The 25,161-nt window shown below is 36.2% G+C and overlaps 3 protein-coding genes across 3 annotated transcripts; 2 read left to right on the forward strand and 1 right to left on the reverse strand.

Annotated features, from left to right (window-relative positions):
- Window positions 1-223: 223 nt before the first annotated feature.
- Window positions 224-4,991, forward strand: LOC131680506 (ionotropic receptor 21a-like). Its single transcript, XM_058961216.1, has 2 exons — window positions 224-1,527; window positions 4,532-4,991. Exons 1-2 carry the CDS (start codon window positions 224-226, stop codon window positions 4,989-4,991), a joined length of 1,764 nt encoding a protein of 587 aa, XP_058817199.1.
- A 5,364-nt stretch (window positions 4,992-10,355) lies between these two features.
- LOC131680507 (uncharacterized) lies at window positions 10,356-14,447 on the reverse strand. Its single transcript, XM_058961217.1, has 2 exons — window positions 11,328-14,447; window positions 10,356-11,258 (listed from the first exon to the last, which is right to left on the reverse strand). The coding sequence occupies exons 1-2, from the start codon at window positions 14,445-14,447 to the stop codon at window positions 10,356-10,358; spliced, it is 4,023 nt and encodes a 1,340-aa protein (XP_058817200.1).
- Window positions 14,448-23,960: 9,513 nt separating this feature from the next.
- Window positions 23,961-24,958, forward strand: LOC131679501 (uncharacterized). The gene is made up of 2 exons (XM_058960237.1): window positions 23,961-24,355; window positions 24,413-24,958. Exons 1-2 carry the CDS (start codon window positions 24,305-24,307, stop codon window positions 24,842-24,844), a joined length of 483 nt encoding a protein of 160 aa, XP_058816220.1. The 5' UTR covers window positions 23,961-24,304; the 3' UTR covers window positions 24,845-24,958.
- Window positions 24,959-25,161: the final 203 nt, after the last annotated feature.

The raw sequence follows: 25,161 nt of genomic DNA on the forward strand, positions 1-25,161 counted from the left end.
GTATTAATTTTTCTGTGTCAGCTCGAACCCCACCCCTGGCACATGCCGTGACAATGTCTCATTCGATTGGATTGATAAACATAGCATTTCTAGTGTTGAGCATCAGTTGACTATGGAGTGCATACGAATAATCTTAGTACTTTTCTCTGTACTACAATGCTGCAGTTTAAACGAGCTGATGCTAAAAAAGTTTCCTCCGACAAACATTTATATAGAGTCCATTATGGCAATTTTGCAAGAACATTACAAGGAGACTATCCTGATATCTCAAATATCTGCTCCGACAACGAATTCGGAATTGTCCTTTACTCGAAATGATATCATCGACGAAGTTTTGCGGACAGGAAGTGAAAATCTGAGTTTAACATTCCAACTAGCGCATACGAAACAACGACGATCATTTTACTATCATATCATGTTAGTGGATGATTACACTGCTTTTCGTAATTTTATGGATAATTTGGATATTGAAACGTATGACTTTTCCGGTTACTATACCATAATAATCACAAACAAGAACATCACTAACCGGCACGTCGTATTTCGCATGTTGAGTGATTTGTGGGGGGTAAAAATTGTAAATGCTGTTTTGCTCATAGCTAATTTTACAGAGAATCCATTAACAGTATCGGTCTACTCGTACTTTCCTTACCATTCTGAGCATTGTGGAGTAGCTAAGCCATTTTTATTTCAAAAAATTTTAAACGGCGATACAGTACATTTAAATAAAAATTTGCTCCCGAATAGTCTAAATAATTTTCAAAACTGTACATTAAAGGCAGGAACATTTGAAATTAGACCTTTCATCTCTGTCGAATCAACACCGAACAAAATTGATTTCAAAATCGGAGGACTAGAAGCTCATTTCATAGAAACCGTAGCAGAAAAGTTAAACTTTCAAATAAAATATCAATTGACCCCAGGTCACTATCAGTGGGGATTTATTGGAAAGCACAACAGTACAAGTCTGATGAAAATGATTCAAAAAGAACAAGTCGACTTTGGAATTGCAAGTATTGCATTAACGAAAGCCCGACACCAATATCTTCAGGCTGGGACAGCCCATTACACGACCATAGTGGTCTTTGGAATCCCAGATGGACGACTTTATACACCCTTGGAGAAGTTGCTCCGACCGTTTGCAACACCTGTGTGGTACGCCCTTATCTGTTGCATTACAGCTGCCACGGTTGCAGTCGCTATTATCCAACGATCGTCACGACTTAAGCCACATTTCATTGGCAACAATACCGCAAACCCGATTCTGAATGTGTTTCATATTTTCTTTGGAAACTCAATTGTTGGCTCTACGGAACAAAACTCGGGAAGATTACTACTATTCTCATGGATATACTACTGCTTCGTAATTCGAACTGTCTACCAAGGATTATTGTTCCAGTATCTACGTGGAGATGAACGCTGGCCTCGTGTAACAAGCATTTCCGATATAAACAAGGAAAGGCTAACTTATCATATGACTGATATAACAGTGAGGTATTTCACAAGTACTCCTCATGTTTTGAACAGGTACGTATGATCACAATCATCATTATATAATGTTCATGAAAGGATGGAATTTGAAATGAAATTTGTGTAGATACTAGTAAGCAACCTTGATGTCCATATACGGCAGCATTACTGACTAAATTATCTAAATAATAACTTTCTCTAAGATAAACAAATAATCCCTATTTAAGGGTCATGTTCCAGATACATAAAATACCAAGATGTTATCAAAATACCTAACTCGAGAACGACGTGAAGTGCACGTTTAATTTATGGAAAAATCCTTCATGTAGAATTACTTGTTAACCAAACCCTCTAAATCCATAACTAAAAAATCAAAAGGAAGAAGTAGAGTACATCAGTTATTATTAAATGGATGGCAAAAATACCTCTTCATATTCTGACAAATGTCAAAGTATGCTCAGATGTCAAATTTCACATCATTTGGACGATTTTAGACCCCCGCCCACTTCGCTTAAAACTTTTAACGTTGGCACTTTGGGAAAATAGCAAAAATGGATGTCTTCATTTCATCTTTCTATTCTTGTTTTAAATATCACCAAAAGTGAAACATGGAATGATTGCACTAGTTTACAAAATAAAAATAAAAATCTGAACTTTAATATTCGAACACCATTTCTGATGTAAAATTTTGTGCTGAATCCGAAAATGAAATCCAAAAAAATTACAGTAGAACAGTTTTCGAATTACAGTAAAAAAATGAATTTCACCTTTTAAATTGGAGAGAGGCCGCACATTTCCAAAAACCAATCCTGCATCAAAGTAAATTCAAAAATATATGAATCATTTTTATCAATTGCGACAGGTATATACAATACACTGAAATGGTTCTAATTATGAAAAAAATCATCAATTACCACGAACATTTCAAAAAATTCTGGTGAGATGCCGCACAGTGTTGCCTAGCCGGTCAAAACCTCAAAATTTTATTTTGGATCTTTCATGATTTTACATTTTCTCTGTTTATAGACAAGATGAGTAGAGTCTTCTTAAAATATTAGGTCTTGGGAAACAGAAAGATTTTTTTAACCTTTATTAGGTGTTAACTTTTTGTAACGAATAAGGTGTTAGCGGGTCAAATTAATCCCGATTTCGAACTCAGTTTCAAGACACATTTTAAGCCAAATCTATGTGAACTTGTGCGGAAATTGTTTGTTAGAGTTCCAATTTTCAGTTTCTGGTGAATATTACCGTTTTTGAGTTGGTTAGCCCGTGGGAATCGGTACCGAATATGGTCTTGTTTGACATATATAGATTTTACATGATTCATGCAGAATCGTCATCATAAATCACAGGTTTATTGACAGAATACTAATAATAAACACTAACAAAACGAAAATGAGAATATATATCAAATTTGTACATGGTTCGACGGATCTCGAATGGTCTGGATTACAATTCCGATGCCGATTCCGGCGGTATAATAGTATTTCTTATAATAATGAACAAGCGAGAATGTGGTCAATCAATATGTAATATTCTTGAAAGCTTATATAAAATCCCATCTAAAAGGACATTGATACTCTGATTCAAATACTGATCCTGGATTAACCGTGAAAATTATCCGTCCGGAAGATCCAGAACATTCGTATAACTGCTCAACTCATAAATCTAATCATAGAGCTCTGAAGTTTTTTGTGGACCTTTCGGAATGTTTCTGCGAAACCAAAAGAGTCTTTTTTCCGGTCACAAATACGATTTCTTTGCCATAAAAATACAGAAAAAAACTTTTAAGAAAGCGATAGATTTCCAGATCCAGTTCTGGATCTTCCGGAAGGTCAATACGTTACAAATAGAGTCCCCACGCCAGTCACAAGTACGAATTTATGCAAATGATGTTCACAAAAATATTTTCGTAAAAATCTCAGAGTTCTATGACAAGCTTCATGAATTGGTCAGTTCCACGGCTGTTCCAGATCTTCCGGAAGGGCATTATGTAGCCAAACAAAAACATGTGCCGGTCATAACTACGAACTCATTCAAATGAGAATACAAGAAACATTAAAAAAGGCCTAGTTCTAAGACCAACTGTCTGAATTGGTTAGTTCAGCGAATGTTCCGGATTTCCGGATGGTCATTATGTGACCAATAGGATCAATTTTTCATGGGATTATGAATTCATGCCAATTCAACGTGAACAAATGTTTTCGAAAAAAATTCGGAATTCGAGAACTAGATTCATGAATTAACCAGTTTTATGGATGTTTCGAATCTTCCGGATGGATGGTTTTCACGTAGAATCCAGTATCTGTATTTGAATCAGAGTATCAATATCATTTTAGATGGGATTTTATATAACTGTAAAAAACTGTATTCAAACCTATATTATTCAAATGAATATATCTTTTAAGTTAATATTTCGATTATGGTCGAACTGGTTTCATTTGAAAGGTTATTCGCTAGACTTATACTTTCCATTCAATTTTGTCGATACAAGCCTTTCTTTTCCCTCTCATACATTAAACTAAAACTAAAATGTTCAAAGTAGCTATACTTTTTTCGAAACAGTTCGGAAACATCGCTTGTAGTTAATGATACTTGAAAATTAGTAAACTTTCGGAAAATGAATGTCTTGTTTTGCCCCTTTCTGCTCCGAGGTATGAAAAAGGGCGATTTTTAATGATATGTCTGAAGGACGCATGGTACTGTTTGATTATCCAGGGTTCGTAATATAGTTTATTAATGTCTCTCAGCATAATCAACAATTGAAAAAATGTTTATTCTGCTAAAAATTCACCACACAAAATTTTGTGAAAATGAATTGTCATATATTGCACTTTACATTCGTAAATGTCGAATTTTCGAACCTCCCTAAGTGTTAAAATTTTGAGGCAAAAAAATAAAAGCTTCACATCAAATATGAATTCAGCACAACAAAATTACCCCAACGTGAAGTTTTCATCAAATTCTGAACAGCTTAAAATTTTCAGTATTTTTGATTAATATTGAAAAAACATGAAAATTCGTCGGAAACTAATATTGTTCCATTTATTTTACATTTCAGGACGATTTTCCTACCCCATGAAAGTGACACGGTCAATAAAGGTTTGGAGCAACTAGCCGCTCAGGAAAACTATGGCGTGATTGTCGTTCCTCTGGATAATATTGCATATCACAATAAATACAAAGCTAAACTGGGTATGGTTTATGCAATGAAAGAACCGATCGCGACGTATCCCATAGGTGTTCACTACCCAAAAAAATCGCCGTTGACCAAGGCATTCGACATGGTTTTTCGCTACCTGCAACCAGCCGGGCTTGGGAATTACTGGGCAAAAAACTATGGCGATTATGATTCACTTCAGAAGAAACAAGAAGATCAGAAAGAACCGACTCCACTGAGTAATGAACATTTGCTGGGTTGTTTTACAATTTTTACTATTATGAATTTTGTTTCCATACTAACATTCATTTGTGAGCTTATTTCTAGACAAATCTGGATGAAAAAACAAAGGCGTGTGTAAACATATTGTTTCTGAATGTTATATTATCCAAAGAATAACGATTAAAACTGTTAAAATCGGCAAAGGTAATGATCATATTCATCCAAGTTTTTTATTTCAAAAATCCCTTTTGTAGACAATTCCTCTGAGCCCATTGTTATCCACAGAGACGTCCAAAAAATTGTTTCAAAACTACAAGGGGCAGCCCTATGGGGTTGCACGAACTGTAGACGTAGGACTATACTACTTAATGTAAAATATTTATTTTCTTAGTACTTAGTGTGTGGGAAAAAATACCCGGACCGGTGCAAAAAATCAAATTTTAGACAATATAATCACATCTCAAGCTTTCTAGTTGCTCTCAAACAGATCCTAAAAGTTCAAACACCCATGGATAACCCCAAGTTTGTAGATGTGTTTCGATGCCACAGGATTGTAAAATGGTTAATATTACGTCATGAAACTTCAATTCTTCCGCGACAATTTTTTTTTTTTTTGCAAAGTGTCCTGTGTGTATGCAAAGCTCATGATTTGTTGGGATATTAGCATTGATCGGAAAATGCTTTCCAACGCTGCGCATTGCACACATACAGGACATTTTGCAGGTCACCAGAAGCTGTGCATTTTACCACCGCCACATGTTCATTTTACTCACTCGCTAACATGTCTCATTTTTGGACATGTTTAGAAATCAAGAATCATGTTTGAAAAAAATGTGTTTATGACGAAGTATTTTTACCAGATATGTTCAAAACATGTCTAACAAGAAACATATAAGGTGATTGTAATATCTCATTCACTTATTAGTTAGGGTTACCAACCGTCCTTATTTTAAAGTACATGTCCTTATTTTTGGGGTTTTTGGAAAGCGTCCTTATTTTACTTCAAATGTCCTTATTTTAGTCTCAAACCTTGGCATATACAGGGTGGTTCAACATGATGATTTTTAACAGGGCATGTCATGTTATTGTAGTTTAGTATTGTTTGCCACCACAGTATGCTCACCATTATCAAATTATTCAACTATATTTCGAAAATCAGCGATCTTGAGAGAAATGTGTTTCGTGCACTCCGATCATAATATGGTCGACATAATCGGCCAACTGAATCCACTACAATCCACATACAATCAAAGAGTAAAAGTTGCAGTTCTCGTTATTGGATGATTAGCGAACAAATCGACCACATCCAGCATGCATTGAAGAAAACATAGCGGCGGTGACATTCCCATTAGAAACCAATATTACTCGACTAATTTGTCAGATACCACTTGAAAATCTCGAATCCGTCATCAAAAATTGGACCAGTCGAACGGATTACCTCAAGCACCAACATGGTCAACATTTAAAAGAAATTGTTTTCTAACAATAAATGGCAAAAAATGTTTTTTCGATTGACAAATAAATATTTCGCGATTTACTCCATTTTTCAAATTTATGCGAGATCACAAAAACGTCATGATGTAAAAGTAACCCTGTATTAAATTATTCAGATCAACTTTATTCCAAGAGAATCAATTTCAATTGTCAATTTCGAATACTTCCAGCGATTGTTTTTGTTAATGCATACTCTCAGCGGCTCATTCCAACCAAAAGTTCTTTTACTCAGAAGTAACCAAAATTTGTTGGATAACTCGATATGAGGTTTGACCAAAGTGGTTATCTTCGTTCAATATTGGCACTACACCATTCCAATTTGTCTCGATCAAGATTCAACGTCCCAGTTCAACCGCTGGAAAATAAACCAGAATCCCGACTTTTTTTGGAATTCTGGCTCAAGTGACAACTGATTTAGGCTCCAATTCCGAATAGATTTGGAAGGGATGTCCTTAATTTTCTCTTCATTTGGTAACCCTATATTAGTTAGAAAATAATGACTTTGCTTAACGTGTTCATTTTACCGCCTGTTCCCCTACCTACCAACACATTCGCCACAAACATTGAACCCAAGCGCACAATGCAAAATGAGTCAACGCTGATGATGATGGGTAGAGCGAAAGAGACAACTAGTACCGCCACGACGCTATTAGCGCATTTCACCAAAATTTCACGCGGCCTTTCCCGGGGTCCTATTCTCACAGTCACGTCACTTAGTGACTAGAAGGAAATTTTGTTCTAGTCACCAAGTGACGTGACTGTGAGAATAGGCCACCCGATTGAAAGGAACGGCCGCGCTGCCCATCTGTCATAATATCGTGATTTTGCATAGCGAAATTTTTTGTTCCAAAAAACAGTCCTGCGTTATGCAACACTTTGTGCAGGTTGATTATACCAGTTGCAAGTGGGGCCAAATTCGCCAAGTTCCGTAAAATTCCTTTTAAATTACAGAATTGATAAAATTGCTTAGATGAGCTAAACTAATTAATCAAATCCTGTTTTAAAAACTGTCCTTGCGTTTAAACCAAAATGGGAAGCTTATTACTACCACTACATTACTTAATTTCAAGCGCAAATAGCAAATACATGTGCTAGTTAAACCAAAAATTTACTTGCAACATTACAGCGGCATTTAGGAAGCAATTGGAGCGGTCGCCTGTTGGACGACACAGGGTAGCGTCCCTCCACAGTCAGTGTAACGGACTTCTAACTCAGCTACACTGGCTGTAAAAAACACAGCGCAGTGATCTGCTTCGCCAGCCGTTCAACAGGGAACTGAGCGTGTCTGGCCAAGTCCGTTCTTTAAATAGTCGATGATGACGTCATTCATAGAAGCGTAGCGCGCTAGGTACACCAATCTGTCGTACAGGGCTTGGGAAGTGCTATCTTCTGTGTGCTAATGCGCGATATTTTGACAAGGTTGTATATTATTTAATTTTTTAATGCTACGATATCAAAAATCTTTGGGTTTATCTATTGGAATCTATTCTTAGAAGTATTTCGGGGCGATGTGATGTGATGTGATGTGATATGAAGCCACCATCAGCTCAAGGTTTTTCCAGTGAATGCGGGTAGACTTACCGTAGTTCCGACATATTTTACCATGAAACTTTCAAGTTATTGCTGTTGATGAAGGAGGTCAAAATGGGTTGTGCGGATACGTGATCAGAAAGATTCCCTTCCAACAATAACATCCAGTTAAAGGATAAAACACCTCGCTATACGTGCTTGAACCCACCTGATGGTTTGTTTTGAGAAGGGTGCGTCAATCTCATATCAGACCTTCTGAAGTTTCCTTCAAGTGACTCAGGCTGGCTATCCACGTTCCTTTGTCCAGTCCTCAATTCGAATGATACCCAGTTGCTCCCAATTCCTTCCCCGCATTTGTTATGTAGTTTATTTAATGTATGTTGTATAAAATATTGCATATGGCTTGAGTAATTTAGTATGGTACAATAAACAATGGGCTTATGAATATTATGATTTGATATATTTTTTTTGGAGTAGGGAAAAGCCCGCTGGAGTGTTGTTCCTTTTGAACCCCTTCTCCAGTAGGCACAAAACCTTCTCATCTTTTATTTTTAATCACAACAATTGTTTACATGAAAATTTGGGTATACAGCTCAAACTAATCGGTTACTATAATGGATAATCATTTCAAAAAGCTTGTTCCAACTATCACGTATTTTGAATATGGTGTCTCCAGGTATAACTACGCATAGCAATAACTTCATCGGTAGGTAGCACCTCTCCTGTAAAATATAATAGTAATTCCTGTTGACTATATATGCTTGAATCAATGTATCAGGTCGATGAGCTCGATGATATGTGATGAGTGATGCAGATAATATATAAAAGAAAAGTTTATGGCTGTCGTTGACTGATATGATAATCCACCAGTGTCCTTTCGATGGCAGATTAGAATGAAATAGAGAATTGTATTTTAGTTTGTCTGTTATTTAAAAGGATATCGTAAATATAAACTAAAAACAATTCATTTAATAACTACTACCTGAAAATTTTGAATATAATTTAAACAGTATCTGAAACGCTGGTACTACGAGAATTTTTGCTACTAGCTTGCAGAGTACAATCAAGTTTAGTCGAATACTAATTATAGTTATGATAGGTATATAGCAGCATGTTAATGAATGTGCCGAATAATCTCAATGTCTTATGTTACAGCATGCGTTTTAAATAATATAATGACATATGAAAGGTGTGCGGCTAGGATGTATATTATCTGTTGACGTAAAATCACCCCGTCTACTGACGCGATTTTTGGCTAGTCCGGGATCATTCTCTGGTGGTTGTCTGTCGGTAATATTTACTACTGAAATTAAAATAAAATTCTGCTTTGGCCCCATTTGATGGTAGGAATTAATGTGTAATTACTATACAATTATATGTATCAATGATCACGATGTAAGAACAGTATGCTACATGTAATATATTCATATAATACCTAACTATAGTGCAAGTAGTAAGATGTTAATAGTTATAACAATAAAATGGATGTGTATGGATGTATGGACTGTGTGGTACTATTTAAGATCATTCTAAAGAATAAGAATTTGTCCAGTTTGCGTCTCCCACTGGTCCACTTCGTTGGCTATTTGTTGGGCGTAGAGGTATTTTCTTGTAGGGCCATGTCATAATGCTCGTATCGTAAAATCCATTCTGTTGTTTGGGATAGATAGAATTGTGAATAATTTTGTTAATTTGGAGAAATGCATATGAAATGGTTTGCCTCGGGGTCTGAATTATTGAAAATTTGATAAAATGTGGCGTGTATTATAGAATTATGATTGATATGGTGGTTCAAATAGCAAACTAGTTAATGTACTGAAGGATAGCTGGTGAAAATTCAAGGGTTTATAAGGCATCTGTGGGATAAACAATATAATCCATGTGGACGTACAGCACTGAACAATGCATGCGGTTAGAATATTACGACTCTGTATTACGAATTTGTACCTATTATAAATATGATTATTGTTCTTATTTGTGCATTATGTTTTTTGTGTTTGGAGCCAGCTTCAAGATGTTTGACTTAATGTAAATATGTTTCAGCATTGTGGCATTCGTTGAATTTTTTTGCTTATCTATCGTTAAAAAGCCTATATCTATCTTTTGATTTCTTGCCGTTTTAACCAATTTTATAACTTTCAAATCTTCCTTTCTTATTGTTGCACGTGAATACATTTATTGATATTATTTTTAATTTATTAGCTACATTATGTCCCTTATTTTTCTCCTGTAGTATTTTGTATTTTTCTCTGTGCTTCACACTCATTCTCGCATTCCATGTTTCATTATACACATTCCCATTTTCACATTCGTCCAATCATACCCTAAGTCGACATTTACATACTCATACATACCCTACGCATATCTCCTTTTCAAGTTCGGACTGCATCGTCTCTATTATTCGCTACTTGCTTACGATTAGCTCCTTCTTGGCTGACTTTTGTTACGCCTTCATATCTACTGTACTGGTGTCATTTGTCTATATCTCCTCCTCCTCTCCATCTGAGATTTCACTGTCCTCCATTTTGTAGATTTCTTCCACTTTCTGTTTAAGCTTCATCTTATCCTTAGCCAGATCTTCCCATTGTTTCCCTCCTATCTCGTTGAATTTATTGAAGTCCTGAGTCAAGGAGTCTTTCCACGTATAACTGGGGCGACCTTCTTTCTTCTTCTCGAATTCCATTTTGTATGCCAGTTTCAACGGGTGCTTATTATTTCGTCTTATAATATGTCCGTAATATTTGAGCCTTCCTACTCTGACTCTCCGGTTTATGGTCTTACCATTGAGTTCTTTCCTAACGTTCAGTTTTCTGTTGTCGCATTTCCTACAATTCATCCAGATGTCTTTCACAATCAACTTTTCGTACTTTGCCAGTTGTTGTCTACTCCTTTTAGTTAGTGTTGAAACTTTTGTCCCATATAGCATTGCTGGTGCTATCACTGTGTTGTAAATAAGGCGTCCAATTTCCCATGCGGGTTTGAATTTCTTGCAAAATTCCACAACCACTTTCGCAGCCTTTACTGCATTCACACATCTTTGCCTTACAGTGGCCGGACGATCAAGCGTTCGAGTCAGGTGGATTCCCAAATACTTAATTGCATCACTTACTTCATACGGCTTGCCATTCAGCATCATCGTATCTGGTGTGGCTCCTGCGGGATTCGGCACTCTCATAAGGATTTGGCTCTTATTATTATTGATGTCCAGCCCGACTTCCGATAAGCATTCCTCGATAGCTTTGATAATCCTCTCTAGATCCTCTTTCTTTTCCGCCAGAATTAGTAGGTCATCTGCGAATGCTAGTATACACGGGAGTTTAAATGATCCTTCCCTAATCATGTGTATATCTGGGACGAGTTCGGCAACTTTTCGTAGGACGCTCTGCATTATAAGGTTGAACAAAAAAGGGGAAAGAGGGCAACCTTGCTTTATGCCTTTACCTCTACTCACTTCTTCAGACAACTGGTTTTGCCATCGTACTCTTGTCCTATCTTCTCTCACACAATTTAGCACTCTGTTAATTATATGCGATGGCACTTCTATTTTTAGCAAAACATCCTTTAATTTATCCAAACTGATGTTATCGAATGCCTTTCTGATATCGAGTGTTACTGCGATTAAGCTTTTTCCAGCATTCCAGAACTCTTCCATGGTTCGCCTGGCCATAAATATTTGATCATCCGTTGATCTTCCTTCTGTGAATGCTGCCTGGTATAGATCCAATTCTCCCGTAAACTCCTTTAGCTTCTTCCTGATCCACTTAGCGTATGGCTTGTATCCTACATTGCATAGGCTAATTCTTCTGAAATTGTCCACATTTCTAGGTCTGCTTATTTTTGGTATTGGTATCTGAATAGATTCAGTCATATCCTTCGGCATCACATTCTCCATCCAAATTCTCCTCCAAATTCCCATCATCTGCTCCATGGTTTCCTCATCCGCATACTTGATGTACTCCATCCGTACTCCATCTGCCCCAGCCGATTTTCCATTGCATGAATGCCTAACAATTTCACTCATCTCATCCATCGTTGGGGGTTCAGTTAGGGGGCATGTGTCTTGCTCTTCCAGTAGCTCCAGTCTCGGTCCCTCACTTTCCTTCAAAATTTCTCCCCATAATCTGGTTGGTATGTAGGCATTTCTCGCCTGTTTCCTTTTAGTGAACTTTTTCATGAACTGGTACGACTTCCGTATTCTAACTGCTGCGTCGAAATCGTTCAGTTTCATGTAAAACTCTCGTACCTCAGTTTCATTGTGATTTCTTACTGCCGCTTGAAATTCTTGTTTCCTGTCCCTCACCTTCCACTTGTATGGGAGCATATCCGGATATTTATTAGCCAAACTAAGTGCCTTATTGAGTCTATTTAATGCCGATTTTCTTCCTGGAGTCAAGGGTACTCTTGAAGAACTCATGGCGATATTGGATGCTTTTTTCATTTTGTTTGTTATAGCCTGGTATGCTTCATTTATGCCTACTTTCTCTGGATCTATTCCCATTTCGTGACTTTTTAATGCTTCATGATATCTTTTCTTTATTTGTTCTTCTTTAAGAGCTGATGCATCTAGTACTACGAGATTTTTCTCTTTGGACTGCTTCTTAATCATTTTCGGAAGTCGTACTCCTGCCAATAATAGTTTATAGTCTGTGTTAATTCTCGTCCATATACCTCTTATATATCTGATGCCTACCTTTCCATCTACTGGCTTCACAATATGATCTATCTGACTTTCCTTGTCTCTAACTCGCCAAGTTGACCTTACTTTGACTCCAATCATAGATGAGATGTTTATAAGCTTATGTATATGAAGAAACATTTTGAACTCCTCTCCATTATCATTGCAGTTGTTGAATCCTAGCTCCTTACCTATACATCTACTATCTTCTTCGGTCACTGAATCCTTACCGATTTGTGCATTCCAGTCTCCTACTAATAATAACTTGTCTCTTAAATGATTTTGGTCTACGATTGCCCCTATACTGGACAGAAAATTAAACGCTTTTTTGTTGGGACCATGTACATTCACTAACACGAGCTCCATCTCTCCTTCCACTTGCAATCTTACGGAAACTGCTGAATGCCCTACCTTTCTTATATCTTGTACTACTATGTTTGCTTCCTTCTTAATCAAAACGGCTAATCCTCTTGATTTGTTCTGACCTTCTCTTGCTATAAGCCATTTGTAATTACGTGAATCTATAATTTTCCCATCGGTGTTGATCTCCTGCAATGCGGCGATATCTACATCATAGTATCTTAAAACATCATCGATCTCCTCTCTTTTTTCCTGTCTTTTGCAACCTCTTACATTCAAGGAACCTATCTTTAACAAACCTGTTTTTTCACGCCTAAATTCAATTGTCTTGGTACTATCACTGCGTTTCTTGTTTCCTTCCACACGGTTTCGTTGAAGATCTTGCTCGGTTTTACTTAGCTTCGGACCACCTATCTGCATGTCATTCGCTTCTCTTTTATCTGCATCTTTCTTGCGTCTATCCTTTGTGTTGGTATTCCTATGTCTTCCTTCCTTCTTTTCTAGGCTCTTACTTCTAGCATGAATGTCTTCCTGTAGCTGTTGCTTCGCCATTTTTGACATTTCTCTCCTCTGGTTCTGTAAGTTTTCATTTCTGTCACTTGCATCTTTCTCACGTCTTCCCGCATTTATGGTTGAAGACCCACCTATCGGAATCTCATTATTTCCTATGACATTTACCACACTGTCGTAGTGGTTTTTAACAACTTCACCCGTGTACAGAATTCTCAATATATCTTCATCGTTGTTTTTTTCTACACCGATCTGGAGGTTCGGATTATCCTCTTGATAGATAATTATAAACTTATCAAATATTTCTGCTGCTGCCACTAAGGTTTCAAAACCTAGCCATGTTCCCATTCTTCTTACATATTCTAGAAAATTTTCAAAGCCTTGATGTTCCAAGCTTTCAATGAGATAGACCTCAAAACGTTCTCGATGCTCTTCGATATAGTCTGCTATCATTTCTCTAAATGCTTTTATATCTTCCTCCTCAATTTGGTTTTCTGCCTTCGATTCTGCTAATTGATCTAATAATGCCCTTATTAAACAATTCCCATCCTTCTCGATTTCCTTTACCTTTAGTTTATTCCGCGAATTAAACTCATTCAACCAGTAATACTTGGCCTCTTCGTTGCAAAATGGTTCGTTTGAATGTTTATGGGTAGAGTTATCTGCGTTTTCCTCTATCCGTCGCAACTTGTTTTCCACAGCCTCTTCTAATTGGCTCCCCTCATTTCGTTCCCCAACTAGTATCAACCGTTCATTCGAAATGCAATCATGCAGCACTTCTCGCATTGCATCCGGCGGATCTTGTACGTAACATTCATCCATCATTTCTCTCACTCCTTCCACCTTTTTGGATACACTGCCAAAAGCGTCCTTTCCCATTTCATGTTTGAAAAAAACTCTCAGTTCGGGAACTGGCTGGGAACGTCCCTCCATCGTTATGGGCATTACATTGAACACCTCCTCACTGTCTTGCATTATGCTAATGGACACTCTAAATAGCTCTCCGGTAGCTTGCAACATCTCCATATCTGCCCCCTCTTTTCCCTCTCTAATATTCTCTGCAATCTCTATGTACTTTTCTCCCCAGTATAACATAAAACATTCTCGACTATTCTCAATGTAATCTGCTATCAATATCCTATATTCGCATTCTGAAAAAGAATATGCTTGAAATGGCATGACGTTGCTCTCTAGCTGATGGATTAAAGCGCTCACCATCGAGCCAGAAGGAGAAAACAAAACTTCTCTCTGTTCTCCGCCACACATTACGCTTTTTCTATAGCCTCTCATGCTGCAATTATAATAGGTCGGATGCCGTCCAACAGCGCCGCGCGCATAAAAATAAATTCGTAGTAACTCACTTACCGCTATCTCGATGCCCTCAGTTTTACCTTACCAAAAGGGGTGCGGGAAGCACCAAGCTTCGGTTGATGCGCAGTTATCACTCGTGAGCAACGACACTCTCTCTCTCTCTCTCTCTCTCGTTACCACAGAGCTTTTCTATAGCTCTGGCCCAACATCCACACACAACCACCCTTGTGCTCACTTTTCTCTCGTGGGCCTTTTCTTCCACACTTTTCTATCTGGTAATATTATCCATACAGCCTCTTATTCCTATCGCCCAGTTTCACGTGGACGCGAGAAGCACCAAGCTTCGGTTGATGCGCAAATTCCTCTCGTGAGTGCGACGCACTCTCATTTTCTCTCTTTTTTACTATAGAGCTTTTCTAGAGCCACACACAACCACACTTGTGCCCACTTTGCTATCGTGGGTCTTTTCTTCCTATCTTTTCTACCTGGTAATATTATCCACACAGGTTTTTTCTCCTATCTCTCTCACTTTTTCTTCGGATTTTGATGCCACTTACAACATGTAATTTTGGCTTTTCAAACACTTTTCAACGCTTGTGCCTATGCTTTATCACACAAAAAACATTTCCACGACTGCCACAATGCCAATTTATGTGAACTACGCACTTCGACAATAGAAAATCTACCGAAAATACAGTAATCGGGACCGATTTTGGTTTTGCTAACTATTCGCAATCAATTATACAACCGAACGCGTTCGTGTCTTGAAGCTGACTGAGAAGTATTTCGGGGCGATGTGCGCAAAAAATTTGAAAATTTATCGTGAGATGGCTGAATTATATGCGTTTAAAATTGGACCACTTTTCGTTACATACCATTTTAGTAGAATTTGGAGAGTGCACCCCCATATCGAAAACAAAGACGTAGTCCTACGTCAAAATCGTTCAACACGGGTCCAACGATGGACGTTCGTTGAACGGTTATTTGGACGTCGTCCAAATTGGTCCAACGAACGTCCTTCATTGGACGATTTTGAAGCCAACCGTTCTTAGAGGGTATGCACAGAATGGACAGGCACAACCTTTTGCTTCCAAATGACACAAATAAATTTATTCGTTATCTAACGGCTCGAAAATATGCAGGGTAATGTGCCTGTTATGACTAATTCGCCTCATTCAGATAGAAACAGAACGCAACGGAGCTAAGCAAAACCACAAATATGAGCGGTCAATTACCGCCTTATAAATCGCTATTTGACCACAATTATATTGCACTGATACATACCTTTATTTTAGAATCCATTTATTTGATTAATTCATTATAAAGCACTCGACGCAAGGATGTGCCTAGAGTTATAATAGGGGAGACGCTACTTGGCGGTGTTTTCAGTTTTCATTTTTTACCGCTTTGATTTTGGTAGATCTTGGAAAATAGAACACGTTACATGAAGGGGCAGACTGTTGGCAACATCTCTGAATTTTATGAAAATGATTGATACGTTGTCTTCATTTCTAGAAACAAAACTATGTGACGCGGAAAAGCCGCCAACTTACCCCAGCCCCGTGGTAAGTTGGCGGTATGTATGGAGTAAGTTGGCGGTATGCCAGAAAATAAGCAATTAAATGGAAATCCGATTACATCAGTGGTCCTTATAGTGGCGATTATCTTTTCAATAAAACTTTATATTATTCGACACTTTTTACTATATTTCAGTCTCAATGCCCCGTCATTTTAACTTCGACGCGTACTACATATTCAAAAGCAAATTTTCGAAGTTATTCAGGCGATTGTCCGAAATAATTGTCCTCTGCATTGACGAGAGACACAAGAAAAAGTTTCTCTTATTGTCTATCCCGAGATAAACTAGCATCTCGTCGATTTGTTGCTATATGTTTAACATATGAGTACGAACGAAACAAAAATAAACGTCAAATCGTTTTTTGCTTGCACTAATGCAAAGTGAATAGGCGCGTGATTCGGCGCACGGCTTGGCGGCGCATGGCTGATATATATGCTGCATATATGATTTTAGAAAAGATTCGCAATACTTTGGAGTGAATTCCAGAAATGAAAATATTTGATGACTATTTTTGCACTGTAAATAGTACCGCCAACTTACCCCAGCAGCATATTTTATGAAAAAGGATTTAAAAAAAATACGTTTGTGTATAGATAGATATAATATCCATACGGATACTGAAAGCTCTTTTCACGCACTATCTAAAAATATAATCATTCGAGGAATAGATTGAAAAACACCTTAAATAACACAAAATGTGAAAAATTATGAAAATTTACAAAGTATGCTCAAAACCACAATATCGCCCACAGCTTCCACTAAACAAAATGTTTTGCAACAAAAATACATTGGATAATGCGTTTCACATTACTTGAGGTTCACAGTGAGAGACAGGCTTTATGTATATTACAAACGGAGAAAAAGAGATTCCGCCAACTTACCCCAACCGCCAACTAGCCCCGGGCTCCCCTACGGGATTCAAATATACGAAGGTTATATTTTTCGCCAAGGTTGCCTCAAATACACTTCCGCAATCAAAACCACTCTTCCGCATACAGCACACAGGCAAGAATCAGCAGCGCGGTCAAACTATAAACATGAACTCGAAAATATATTGTAATGCAATTTCAGGTGTAAGTAATCAACTATTTCAAATTATTCCATTGATTGTTAATTACATAAATTGTATTTTTATCTGCACATATAATTCCATTTGAAGTTGTTCAGCTGATTTCTGATCCAGAAATTTTATTTTCATCTGCATGCAAAATTTAGCTTGTGACAATGCAATGTTTGATGTAAAGCTAATCATAACTAGTTGTCATTATTTCTCGCGAGCGCAATTTTTAGAGCTCTTATTCCAACAGCTGATTGCACTGAGGTAAAAATGTACCCCACGAGAATTTGGCATTTACCGACCTGAGACCCTAACCATAATTCAATTTAGAGTTCCTAGTAAGAGTAGGAAATGGTGGTATATCCAGTTTGCTTATAGCCTTTGTGGAAGCAGGTGTCCAAGTTGGCGTGGGGTACATTTGTACCCCAGTGTACGGTTGCCGTTAGTGTTTCGTCAGGTTTCGTGCTGGCAGTGGAAATGTGATTCGTGACAATACCAATTTAAATACTGGTTGTTTTACTACGTAAGTAACAATTAGTATTATATAATCGTTTTCAATCATTTATTTAATTTAATTTAATATTGAAGCGGAACTAAAAATCATTCTCATTTTTGCTGCTTTTTATTGTTTTATTGTTTATTTTTTCAAAGCAATGGCTCGCAAGTATAATAACTGCTGTAACAGTAACGTTGCGTGTTACCAATGTATTACTGGTCAGAAATATTTTTTCATTTCAATTTCCACCCCATTTCGTGGTATTTTCCAAAACACGATTTTTAAACTTTCACTCTTCAAAATAATTGCACTTTTTCAAAAATATCGAAATTCCATATTATACCGTTTCAAGACCATTCTTTCAACTTTTAGAATCATTTGATTTTTTTTCAAATCGGTTGAAAATTCGCAGTTATAGTAATTTTTGTAAAAAAAGTTCAAACCTTACACAGCTGTTTTCGCAATTAAAAAACGAAGAAAATGATGTATTATACATTTCTTTTGTTTACATTTTTACCTGCGAAAATTGCGATCAAATGCGTGGGGTACATTTATACCCCAGTGCAACGTTTTAGGGTGGAAAACGCAAGTGCAACGTTCTAGGGTTAACGTGAAATTGCGCATCGTCGACCAAAATTTTAACAATATATTGAAAATCGCGAACCAACCGCAGCTACCAGTGCGAATTGTATTTGCAATGAGTGATAATTAAACATAAATAAAGTATAAAAACATGAGCATGCTTTTATTGAAACGAATTTCACGTTTGCAGATAACAATTGCCAGCAGAAAAAATTTTCGACATGACGGTACAAGAATGGTCCGACCTAGTCGGCTTCTTATTTTTCATTCGACATTCTTCTTTTCGCAGATTTCTACCCTGCCGAAATCTTCCGAACGGTGTTGCTATTTTTTTAAATGAAAATGGATTCTTGTTAATTTATTTTATGCCTGCAATATTTTGTATCTTGAATCCATTATATTAATAAAGAGCACCGTTTTCCCATGTCGTGGGTGTTTAGTAAGTTTTGATGAAACCATTTTCTAACAAAATTTAGATTACGGTTTGGTTGCTGTCTTATTTTTGTTTAAATTTACTAACCACGTATACGGCAAATGTGTGGTAGATACTTGTACTTTGTCGCAAAATATCTGCTTCATTTATACCTTTTTACTTTTTTAACAATAATTATATTATTTGTCAAAAGTAATTACATTATTTTCCTATAAATTTAGCAACACTGCCAAACATCATTTCGCTCTCATTGCAGTAACATAGCGTACGGTGCAAAAAGTCAGAATCAACCCATCTGGAGTTGGAACATTCTGACGTAAAATTGGAACAAAAACGACCCCCTCTATTGTCATGTCTTGTCTTAGGGTCCGACCTCCTACAAGGAGGTATTGATGGTGAATTCATTTGCAGTCGCATTGCTGCTTGGAAATATAATTCGGTAAGTTGAATATAACATTATTTATAGACCCAAATTGATCCTTCGAGGACTTTTTTACCATTTATTTAGTTCTCCGGTAGTAGCTTTTCTTCCTTCATGTGTGTTACTTCCGATTGCTTTAACATTCGAATTTCAGAAAATGCTTGAGAAAATGTTACGTTGAATAAAATTTCTTAAATTTTCATAGGCATTTTTGTTGCCGTTCATTCCGCAAATGGACAAATGCAGCTATTTGGTAATTCCTTTTAAGAAAAAAAATTATATATGTATGAGGATTTCATATAAAATAGCGCACAGAAAAAAATATTTTGTAATTTTATGTTTATTTTCATGCACATATTTGGAGCATGAAAATAAATGTAAAATTAAGTTCCACCAAAATCCACACGACGTCGTGCTTTCTTCAATGAATTTTATTATACTTCTACACGTGGATTGAAAATTACAGTTGCTTCAAACGGAAAACCAATGGAAATTAATGTATTTTTACACGTATATTGCTGTAATACGAATGACATATAATATTACACGAATGAAAGTGTAAAATTGTATGCTTTTTGATGCTCCAATTGAGTGCATTGATTTTAACGTAATTTTCAATCAAAGTTTTGATTCAATATATATATATGTTTACATTCGTTCTGATTTACATGTCGTTTAAATTTCATTATTTTTTGTGCGTGTATTTAAATAATCTCAAAATATATGTTTCATTTAAAAGTGGATAAACACGCTTAAGCTTTTTTTAAGCGTACTTGAAGAATGAGGTATTTTTTAAATTGTTGATTTGAAAAATAATTTTTAAATTTTTCGCTATAATTAACGAATTCGAAACTGTGGTTTCTTTCACCGGACAGGCGTCCATTGTGTGCGAGTTATCACCACAGATCATACATTTGGAATCCAAATGACAATTTTTAGTGTCGTGCCGGTCGTGCCCAAAGCCTTGGCATCTACGACACTGCGTCAGATTTTGAATTCTGCGCCCATGTCGTCTTTACTCGTACGTGGAACATAAAACGTGCTTTTTCTTACACTTTCAAATTATTCATCTCATTACGGTTAAAATGAATTAAATAAAACTCTTGGATAATTCCAGAACATTGTGGCGCCTTTAGCTTTTCCCTTCATAAAAATTACTGGGGAAGTAGAAAAGTCAAGTAAATTTTTCAATTCGTTGGATATTTCTTCCCAACTTCGACCTTGCGATAACCCTTTCAAAACAGACTTCTCCGTAAGATACAGGAGAAGTCGTTTGTGGCCAATCAAGCCATCCACTGTAATTCGACATTCTCCTCTTCGCCCAATCTGAAAAAAGGCTTTCACGTCCGGAAGAAACGTCGAAAGCTCAGTACGAAAGTTATCGGCGGAGGAGATTGGTGTTTCTTCTCATTGCTATTACGCACAATGCGAGTAAATTTACATATTTCTTCTACTTCATATTCGGATAAAACACAGAATAACTTGCTACAATCAATAGGAATTTCGGGTGCAGAAATTACCCTTTTTCGTTTCGTTTGTCCACGACCTTACTGGGAGGACCCAGACATGTTATAAAAATTAAATAATTCTCTAGGCTGAGTTATTCTTGAAAAACGTTTTAGTTTTGAAAAAGCCTAGTTGAGTAGAAAAAGTCATGGGAAAGTATGATTGTCGAATAAATATAGATAGTCTTGAGAAAGACTGTTGCTGTAAAAAACTATATAAACCAAGAGCTATCAAGATTTGTGACCGGATCGAACGAAGGTTCAAGCCAGACTGGATTCGCATTAGTCTATTTTTAATGTTTTGCCTACAGTCTTTCTGGTAAGAATCAAGAATTGCAAAAAACAATATCTGGGCTGTATTATTGTAGAAATGGAATGAATTGAGAATATATTTTCGCTAAGTAGAGAAAACTCTTTATTGTCTTTTGATACAAAAAAGCTTGGCGCTACAAATATTCTGTCCGATGGGCAGTTTACTCCCCATTCAAAGTGAATTGAAAATACCCAATTAAAAAATACACCAGAAATGCTTCAATACACCTTAATACATTTAATACGCCGAAAATACACTAATGCACGAAAAATACGTTACTTCTGGAAGAATTTTTCAATACGTCGAAAATACGCTAATACACAAAAAATACGTTAGTACCGGAAATATTTTTCAATGCGTCGATAACAATTCAATTCGTCAAGTAATACACTGTTGATACAAGCAATACAAATATTACATTAATTTCATGCCAAATGAAACTAATTCAGTATATTTCTTATTATGACATAGCATATGTTTTTTTCAAGTTAGATTGTTTACTTTTTTCGGAATCGGGACTCCCAGCAAACGGATTCAGAATCGGTGAATCATTAGAATGACAAGAAAGCAGAAATCAATCAGAATTGGGTCATTAAGCTATATATAGTTCTCCATTCCATTCGATAAATTTTAGGTCCAATATAAATAATATAAAATTATTTCACAAAAAAAAATCGTTGTAATACGTAAAAACGATTTTTTTGTTTTTAAAAATAAATCTTATGTAAACTAGGCAACCATACATACGGTTGTTTACATCTGGCCTATCAAGACAACACCCAAAATGAAAAAAAACTATATGTATTGGATGGTGTTTATATCAAATAAAGATAACCCTGCGGAAAAACCGGGAAAACATGTATTCATTTTTTCTGACAGAGCATCATTTGTCGTGAAATTCGATATGTCAAAGGCTTCTGGTAGTGTCAAATCTAGACTGTCAACATATTTCTTTATTTTAAATTTAAATTTAATTTTCACGTTTCCTGAGTTGGAAAAAACATTGTTGCAATTACGAAAATCTGCTTTATCGATGTATACAATAAAAAAAGTTTTTTTTCTCATTTAATGACCCAATTCTTGTTAGTTCGATTCAGAGGAACAATTCCCTAATCTTTAAAGAAAATAAACATCCCGTGCACTTGAAAATACTCCCAGGGGACGTGAACATAGGTAAATCCGAAACTTCCTACCAGCATCAGTAGGAAATTTTTGATCAAGAATTCGCTCGTTTTATCGACATAAACAATGGTTTAATGTTTACCCTAAATAGTGAAGCTCTAAAATCTTGCAAGTTCGAAGTTTACATTGCGATGGATCATTTTGTTTAGATTTATAGGTTGCATCCCGGATAGAATTTTACAATAGCATTTACCCTATAAACAATCATAAAACAATAAATACTATAGTTATTACTGTTTCAACATTGTTCAATGCCAAGTTCTTACAGTAGATTAACAATAAAATTTCATGTAACAATAAATTTCACTGTTCAGCAAAAAACTGATACAGTGCATTCACATTAAATTTTACTGTTTTCGTGAAAAAAATGTATGGAGAAAAATTGATTTTTTTTAACGTTAAGATACGTAACCACCCCCCTTTATCACTGTAAAAGTCTATTTTACATTGAAATTTACAGTGAAAACGTTAAATTTTATTGTTTTTGTATTGTACACTAAAACTTACTGTAAATTATTGTAAAATTACTGTTCTGTCACTGTAAAAATCATGGTTTTGTTACTGTACATTTCTATTCGGGATTATAAATCAACACTCGTTGGGGGAATAGAATCGAAACCAACGCTCGATGGATTGAGAATGCAAAACACAAGATTGAACGCAGCTCACCTGGGTTCGATTCCCAACCCCGCACATAGGGTTAAAGATTTTTCCACAAGAGATTACTCTAACTAGAAAAGAGGCGAATGACTCTAAGGTTAAAACCTCTATAATCAAAATAATAAAAAAATAATACAAAACACAAAAATCCGAATTACGAGTCGCTTCCGATCAACTTGCAGGAATGAGTTCAGCCATAACTCTAAGTCCAGTTGGAATTCCGACTGGATTCTGTCAGAATTCAGGCTCTAGTGACACAACCGAATCTAGTACAACCAGTAGGAATTTCGGCTGATTTTACTGAGGACCATCTCTATTTTACTGAAAAGCTTCTCAATTTTTTAAATAAATTTAGATATTAAATATCAAGCTTTGTATGTTTATATTCGTATCGATTTACATGTCGTTTAAATTTCATTATTTTTTAGTGTGAATGTATTACTGATCAGAAATATTTTTTTTCATTTCAATATCCGGCACATTTCGTAATATTTTCCAAAGCCCGACTATTCATCTTTCACTCTTCCAAATAATTGCACTTTTTTAAAAATCTCGAAATTTCATTTTAAACCATTTCTAGATTATTATTTCAACTATTAGAATTTTTTTTTAATCCGTTGAAAGTTTGCAAAGTTATGGTAATTTTTGGGAAAAAAGACAAAATGTTTTTTCACTTTTTTGTTCAAGCCAATTTATTAATCATTGATCCGAAAAATTCCGTACTTTCATTTACATAGCTGTTTTCCCAATTAAAAAACAAAGAATATGTTATAGTTATTATTATACATTTCATTTGTTTGCATTTTTACCTGCGAAAATTTCAGTCAAACGCGTGGGGTACGTTTGTAGCCCAGTGCAACGTTCTGAGGTGGAAAAAAGAAGTGTAACGTTCTAGGGTTAACTATCTACAAAACGCTCATTAGACAAGCTGTGCTGCACCGACTTGAACTTGAACTGTGCTGAAAGTGATCCAACGTTGTTTTTCGAACATAAAGTGTTTCAGACCACCTACGAAGGAAACCAGTTGAAAAGCGGATCGGGGAAAAGAATTTTATCTATGAATCCACAATCTGTGAGTGATTGAAATGTCGGAATGCAACCCGGCATAGGTGGTTCTCGAAACCGATTCGACAAATACAATACAATGCCAATCACATTCGTTCCAGCAGCTATCAATTATAGGTTAATCATTTTCATACTATAGTAAATAAAATTATTTCACAACCTTCTGCGCATTGATTACTCTCATAAAGAATAAAATGTGTTTTAAATCGGCTCATTATAAATCAGTATCATCAAATAAGAGACGGTGTGTCGCAGTGTGAAATCATATTCGGCGTAAGAATGAAGTACAAACTATTTAGTTTATCATTGTGTTTTATCAGTTTTCTGGTGGTAGCATTATTTCATCTTGATTTATTCAAATTTAGTTAACTGTAGCTTTCGTTTCAGGAATATTCCTATGCACAGTATGATTACAATACCCCGACCGACTATGATTATCTGACAACCGAATATCAAGACTACGGCCAGTCAGAGAACACTGGTGCTGTGGATCCCGGACTCACTGAATCGACGGATGATTACAACTACGAAGTGCTTACACAAAAGCCAGTGGTAGTCAATCCACCTACTAGACCTCCAATATCTAATCAAGTTCCACGAACTATCATTAACTGGTATATTATTGCTCCATCATCTATAAGACGAGTGCCAGCCAGGCGGCAGATTTATTCAGGTTATCAAATACCGTGGAACTTAATCTATAATACCAACCGACACGATAGTAGATATGTGGCTCGGAGATATCAATCAGCTTCCAGATACGAAGCATCGAGTCGTAGATTGATTGAAGGAATTTTTGGCTACTATTGGAGAATATAAATATATGTTATCATTTCAAGGGTTGTGGAGATACGATATGTTAGTGCTGCTTGGATGACAATGTTTAGAATAAGTTCGATGCGTTGCGGTGTTCGATGATGTATCGAGATGATGAAGATTTATAACATCGGTGATTAAAAGACAGCCCCGGTGCACTATGAGAAGCTCCAATACAAACAGTTGGCCAAAATATATTGCCTCTTTCTTTCGCAAACAGTTTATTTGAGTCGTCAATAATGTACGGCACTTACAAAGGTTTCGAAACTTTACAGAATTAATAAATATGTGTTGAGAATCTGTAAAGGAAATTTACAAAA

Source organism: Topomyia yanbarensis, chromosome 2, assembly GCF_030247195.1.
Source record: "Topomyia yanbarensis strain Yona2022 chromosome 2, ASM3024719v1, whole genome shotgun sequence".
NCBI classification, from domain to species: domain Eukaryota; kingdom Metazoa; phylum Arthropoda; class Insecta; order Diptera; family Culicidae; genus Topomyia; species Topomyia yanbarensis.

Excerpts from the sequence above, each read along its gene's own strand:
- LOC131680507 (XM_058961217.1), bottom strand. The coding sequence starts at position 14,447 with ATGGAGATGTTGCAAGCTACCGGAGAGCTATTTAGAGTGTCCATTAGC. Across the intron at positions 11,259-11,327 it reads AAAACCAGTTGTCTGAAGAA|AGCGTCCTACGAAAAGTTGC; the intron begins GTGAGTAGAGGT and ends CTTATAATGCAG.
- LOC131680506 (XM_058961216.1), top strand. The coding sequence starts at position 224 with ATGGCAATTTTGCAAGAACATTACAAGGAGACTATCCTGATATCTCAA. Across the intron at positions 1,528-4,531 it reads ACTCCTCATGTTTTGAACAG|GACGATTTTCCTACCCCATG; the intron begins GTACGTATGATC and ends TTTACATTTCAG.
- LOC131679501 (XM_058960237.1), top strand. The coding sequence starts at position 24,305 with ATGAAGTACAAACTATTTAGTTTATCATTGTGTTTTATCAGTTTTCTG. Across the intron at positions 24,356-24,412 it reads GTTTTATCAGTTTTCTGGTG|GAATATTCCTATGCACAGTA; the intron begins GTAGCATTATTT and ends CTTTCGTTTCAG.